Raw genomic sequence first — 6,075 nt, forward strand, 5'->3', positions numbered from 1 at the left:
TGGTAAAAATTAGTTGTTTCGAACTTATTTGGGGCAGGCTTATTTTTTTAACCTGATACATGAAGGTATCATTGCTTTTTCAGAATAACACATAAAAATGACCTTTTAAGTTTCTTACAATCGTAAAGTTTTAAAATTAAAAACCTAATCCCTTTAACACCATATATCCAAAGCCATTCTGATTTAAAATTACTTCTATGACACCGCCTTCTAGTATTGGTTTGCAATGGAATCTGTACAATTAATAATACCTTCTTCCTTCTCATCTTTCTAGGGAGCCAAGAATGACATATCTCTTTATCTCCCTATTTGTGCCTTTTGATTGACATATTTTGCCTCATCTGTCACCTTCCATAAAACTCTGCTTTCAGATATGAGTTAATTCATTTTTAGTTGTCCTCAATGTTCTAAAATAGTGATGTTTGACAGAATTAATACAGTGCTCTAGTTCTCTCTGTTCAACGGGTATTTAATTAAAGATCTTAGAGGCCATCTTTCTCTCGGGTTACCCGTTTAAAGAAGGAATGTTGCTTCCTCCCTGGATAATGTGCTAAGCCACATGGCAACAGAGCTGCCTTCCTAAGGTCTCCCATTTAACAGATTGTTTTACTATGCATAAATGAGTGGCAAGACAGATTACCACTTTATTTCATGTTGATTTTACTTTTCACATCTCTGAACCACAACTCTACTATAGCCTACATTCTCTCTTACCTTTAAAGCTGCCAGAATTTCTGGAGTTGTAATGCTCCCTTATATTTTTATCTGATCATTGTTTTTGTCTCACCTGGACCTCAAAAAGTCCTAATGGTATTTAATTTGTAAGATTTCTTGAATCTCTGGTAACCATGCTGAGAGTCTTTAAGCAATCAGAGCTACCTGAAGCACAAACAGAAAGTTTCTTGTTTTAAATTCTTTTGAATTAATATCTTTTGGCGAATAGCCCACCCAACTTATGTCATAATTTTCAGTTGTAAAGGTAGCATGGATAATTTAAATTGGCACTTGCTATTTATTACATAAATAACTGTTCTCTTCAAAAGGATGGCCTTTTGAAAGCTAGCATTTCTTAGTAATTCTTTGGCTATATCGGAACCACAAGAGACGTCAATTTAAGCAAACTTCAGGAGCAATAAACTAACAAACAGACTCTAGGTGGTGGTATAGGTTATTTTTTATCATGATGTTTTGCTCTTAAAAAACTGCAAGAGTCAGAGGAGGCTTTAGCCTCTTTTACAGATGCCTTTTTTTTTTATTGCAAACACGATATTTTAGGGTGTTAAATTAGTAAAAGTTTGGAGACGCATGCAGGAAGTGGGTCCAGGCATTAAACCTGGTTTTCAACTACCTCAAAGGCACTGCAGAGAGTGCACTGGAGTAAAACCAACAATGAGCAGTCCTCTTTTTTTGCATGTTTTTAATATACATTTTACTCTTGCTCCTAGGGCACTGTCAGGGGTCAGTATGGAAAGCGGTCTTTCCCCCACCAGAGTGTATGAAACAGACTAAGGTAACAATCCTACAGCCTGCAGGATAGTGGCTGTTCCATTGACTGAATCTTCTTTGTCTCTAGGAACTAATTCCAGGCAGAGAAAAGTTAGTACTGATGATAAAGCCACTACTCTCCGAACCAGTTAAACCCAAACCACATTACCAAACCACCAGGCAAAACCAGAACAACTTACTTCAAAGCTGAAAAACATTTCAACACACTCCAGGCAGCAGCCCACACTTAGGTGCCTGGCAGATGAAGCACCATTTGTTTAAAAAGTCCACTTATTTCAGTGTCTCTTCAACAAAGGTGGCTAACTAGTGATTAAACATTGAAAAATCACATCAGGAAGATGCCACCCACTTGCTAAACCCATGATTCACTAATAAGCAGGTTCAATGCAATTCATAACTTTAAAGAATGAATTACCAAAGCCCTTTGCTTCCCAAATCCCTCCCCCCATGTAAAGAGCAACCATCATCTATAACCCAACTACCATTTTTACTTTGGACACTATCGATGGTCTCTCTTCCCCTAAAAACAGTTTCCCCCCACGCATAATTTCACATTTAATCACTTACATTACCAGAGACAAACTCCAACTCAGTTCCACCAACTGAGTGAAAAGTCCTTGTGGCTAAGAAGGTCTTAATTCTTTTCCAAAATAAAAATGCTCTATCAAAAATTTTTAAAACTCGAAACTACTTATCATTCTGTTCTTCTACTATCTTCAAAACCTAATTCAGTCCCTAACGAGATAGAAGGTAGAAACTCCTGTAATGCTTCAGCGATCAACATGTGTCACAGACTCCCAGCGTGCTCGCCTCTAAGACACAGTTGATTCCTTTGTTCCTTCAGACTGAACACCAACTCTTGATTAAAATCTGGAAACTACTTTGGAAAGGATGTGACGGTTTGTAGAATATTTCCAAGGAAACCCTTCATAAAACAACAACATTCACTAGTAGTAGAAGAGGACACAGATAGAAGAGAGAAAAACAAAGCCTCCCAAAGCCTCCCAGGACCTGCACGGGGCTCACCCTAGATGTGAGCCCGGTTTCTGGCTCGGGGGTAAAGTGATGGTTGAGGCCTCGGGTCCAAGGGGCTTCGCCCTCGGGAGGGGAAGGGCAAGTACCGACTGCCCGGGCTGGATCCTGGGGTCAGCTGGGGACCGGGAGCGCGGTCCCTTTTCTCATCCACTTTCCCACCCGGCCCGGGATCCGCGAGCACAGAGCAGGGAGGCACCCGGGTGAGAGGCAGGGAGCTGCGCCCGGCGCCGCCCAGGACGCCCGGGGCAGCAGGAGCTGCGCGGCGAGAGGCTCCCGGGGCTCGGGGACGAGGGGGCAACCGAGCGGGGCGCGACCCCGGCCCGGCCCCCAGGTCCGGCTCAGGGGCCCCCCGGAGGCCGCCCCCCGGCCCTAGACCCGCACGGACGCGCCGGTGAGCCCGGGGCCAACTCCACAACTTGCCGGCCCCGCGGCCCGGGCCCCCCGAGTTCCCGGGGAGATTCGGACCCGGCAGGAGAGGCGGGATTGGCCCGGGAACCATCCCCCCCCCTCCCCGGATCTCGCCCAGCGGCCGAGCCCATCCTGCCGCCCGCGTCCGCTCCCGCCGCCCGCAGCGCCGGCCCCGCCGCCCCGACGCCCCCCGCGGCCCTACCCGCCAACGCCAACAACGCCGCCGCGGGCCGCGCTCCCGACCGTTTCCGGCGGCGCGCGGGCGGCCGCGGCTCCGAGCCCCCCCCCCGCCCCGGCCGCGGCCGCCACTCACCCGAGGCCGCCGCGGCTCCGAGCCCCGGGCTCCGGCAGGCTCCCTCCGCGAAGGCGCCCCGCCGCCTCGTCCTCCCTCGGCGCCCCGGCGAGCTCCTCCCTCCGACCGGCAGCGCTGCCGAGCGCAGCGGCGGACGCGAGGCCACGGGCGGGCGCGCGGGCGTGGGGCCGGGTCGTCCCTCCGCCTCGGCCGCCGCCTCCTCCTCCGCCTCCGCCGCCGCCGCCGCCGCCTCCCGAGTTCGGGGCTCTGCTGCAATGTCTGCGAGGCTGACTTTGAGCGCCTCGCTCGCCGCCCGCCCGCAGCCGCGCTCCTCCCTCCGCCGCGGAGTCCGCCGCGGCCCAGTCCCTCCCCTCGCCGCTCCACGCCATTCAGCTCTTCAGCCAAGTTTCTTAACCCTTTTTTCCCCTTCTTGCCCATTGTCGCCGGGGCGGGAGGAAGGCGCTCGGGCTCCGGAGGCTCGCGGGAGCTGAGGGGCCCCCTGGGTTGGCTGGCTTTCCTCCTCGCCCGCCCTCCGGCCGGCCGGGGGCTGCGGGGCCCCGAGGCGGCGGGAGGACCGCGGCGGCGGCGGCGGCGGCGGCGGGGAGAGGTGGGCGCTCCGCGCGCCCGAGCCGTCCCCCGGTGGCTCCCGGCTGTCCAGCTGCCCCCACCGCCGAAGGCGCCCGGACAGCTCCTCCCGGAGGGGGGCACCGATCTTGTGACACAGGCCAACGGCTCGTGCTGGGGGCACAGCCCGGGGGCCGGGACGCCCCGGGGCCCCTCCTGGGGGCCGGCGCCTTCGGCGTCCCCCTCCTCCCACTTCACCCCACGACGCGCGTCCCCTTGGCTCCCTCTCGCCCACCCCCAACTTCCACCACCTTGTCATCTGTGTGTCTTGCTTTAATCTTGGGGGGGCACGGGCACTAACTGCCGGTCACTTGGACCCCACGCCCAGCACGTAGGAGGCACCCAGGGATAAATGCGGAGTGAGTCCGAGTGGAAAACTGGGAAGGAGACCTGAGGAGCGCCCCGTTCAGCTCCTCGGACGGCGGAAGACCCGGGAGCAGGGTTTATCTTCAGCTGCTTTGTCACTGCGAGGTCTCCAGCGGAGTCAGCCAGCGCATCTACACCATCCCGGGGAAGACTCTGACCCTACGAGACAAGGCAGAAGGCACCCGGCTGCCACTTCTTCGGCAGCTCTCCGCGGTTCAGGCTCCGAGTAAGAAATAACAATTACATCACGAGGCCGGGGAGGCAGCGCCGAGGAGCCTCCCGGTTTCCTGCAGCCTGATCTCGCTGAACCCGCCTCTAAATTGGGGGGCATACGGATTGGTGAAGAGAGAAAGTGGAGGGAGGAGAGAGTCATCCGAAACCATCATTTCCCCCTTCTCCCTGTATTTGCCGTTTTAAAATCTTGTCCTCAACCCTCCCCAAACATCTAACTAGAACTATTAACACCCCCTCAACACCTCCCCAGATGTCAGGTTTCTTTTTGACTCTAGCATCTAGCATTTAGTAACTCGCCATGAAAAGGAAAAAAAAAAAAAAAAAAAATTACCAGGGGAAATGAGGACCGTTGCTGAAATTGTTTTTGCTTGGTACAAAAACGCTAAAGTACAGCTTAGCCTCACTGTAAACTCCGAAATGGCATGCCTGTGTTCAAACACTTATTACACAAAACAAGTGAGTGGATGAGACACTCCATTATTATGTGTAGGTTTTCAAATCCTTAAGAATTTGATAGCATTTGAAAACAGAGTTGCTAGTGCCCTTAAAAAAATAAAAAATAAGAACTATCCAAGTCGTAAAACATGACTCTATGCCTGTTATGTAATGGCTGTTGTGCGTGTAAAATGTCATTTAACCTTTAAAAATATGAATGAGAGTTTGGGAATACCTAAACAATCTTTAAAGAGAAAGCAGTTTTTCGAATTAATGCGTAATAATCCAGTCCCTAGCACAGTGCTGGGCACATGGTAGGAAGATTTTGCTTCATGGTGATAGTGCATTTTAGAACAATTATTTTCCATCACCCTGGTGATTCAATTGTGCAATCTGTTGCCGTCTTATACAGTTTAAACCTTACATGGTAGCTTATTATTTGTATGTACCACCATCTGAAGTCTGTTCAAGGCAACTTAGTGAAGCCTGCTGTTCTATAGCTCTTCTATAGCACAACATATATTCAGCTTTGCATACAATCAGTGCAAAGCCAGCTGTTCTAGTTAAGTGATGGTCAGCATAATTGGAGCATGGCCCTTTAAAGAGTCGAACTTCTTTCCTTCAGAACTGTTTTTAACTATTGCACAAAGGGTTTCTGAAATGTACTATAAATGTTTCTGTTAAGCAGTTTATTTGGCTTTTTCTTGAAAATTCAGAGTTAATTTTATTTAAAGTATTCATTATAATTTTATTTAAAGTATTCATTATAGTAGGTTACAGTGGACTTAACAGCTACATCAAGTTCCTATTCTCCATCAGGCTTCTTTCTATAGGTGTTAGGGATGCCCGCAGGAGGTGTATAAGCCATCAGTCCCTGCCCTGAAGGACTCCAGGATTCTATGAGTGAGTGATTATCTCTGCCTTTTGTAGTTTCTCTCTTTCCCCCTTCCCTAACTGACAGTCTGTTGTCTTTTCTCTCTTTTGCCAGCTTGCCTGCCTCCAGCGTTCTCCTCCTTTTCTGATTGGCAGCTTCTACTCTGGTTCAGGCTGAGAATCCAGATAGCCCTCACTTGTCACAAGTCGGTCTAAAGTAAAACTAAATAGGTCCCATGTAAGGAACTGATATGCTTACCAAGGAGAAAGGCACATGAACTTTAGTGCATAGATTTTGTGAA

At 50.2% G+C, this 6,075-nt stretch overlaps 1 protein-coding gene across 1 annotated transcript in view; it reads right to left on the reverse strand.

Annotated features, from left to right (window-relative positions):
- LOC130829866 (circumsporozoite protein-like) overlaps window positions 1-3,630 on the reverse strand; it is an 83,685-nt gene extending 80,055 nt beyond the window's left edge. The window contains exon 1 of the mRNA XM_057696425.1: window positions 3,263-3,630. Coding sequence (XP_057552408.1) covers window positions 3,263-3,630 — 368 coding nt within the window. The remainder of the gene's footprint in view (window positions 1-3,262) is intronic.
- Window positions 3,631-6,075: the final 2,445 nt, after the last annotated feature.

Source organism: Hippopotamus amphibius, chromosome 10 (genome assembly GCF_030028045.1).
Source record: "Hippopotamus amphibius kiboko isolate mHipAmp2 chromosome 10, mHipAmp2.hap2, whole genome shotgun sequence".
Taxonomy (NCBI): Eukaryota; Metazoa; Chordata; class Mammalia; order Artiodactyla; family Hippopotamidae; genus Hippopotamus; species Hippopotamus amphibius.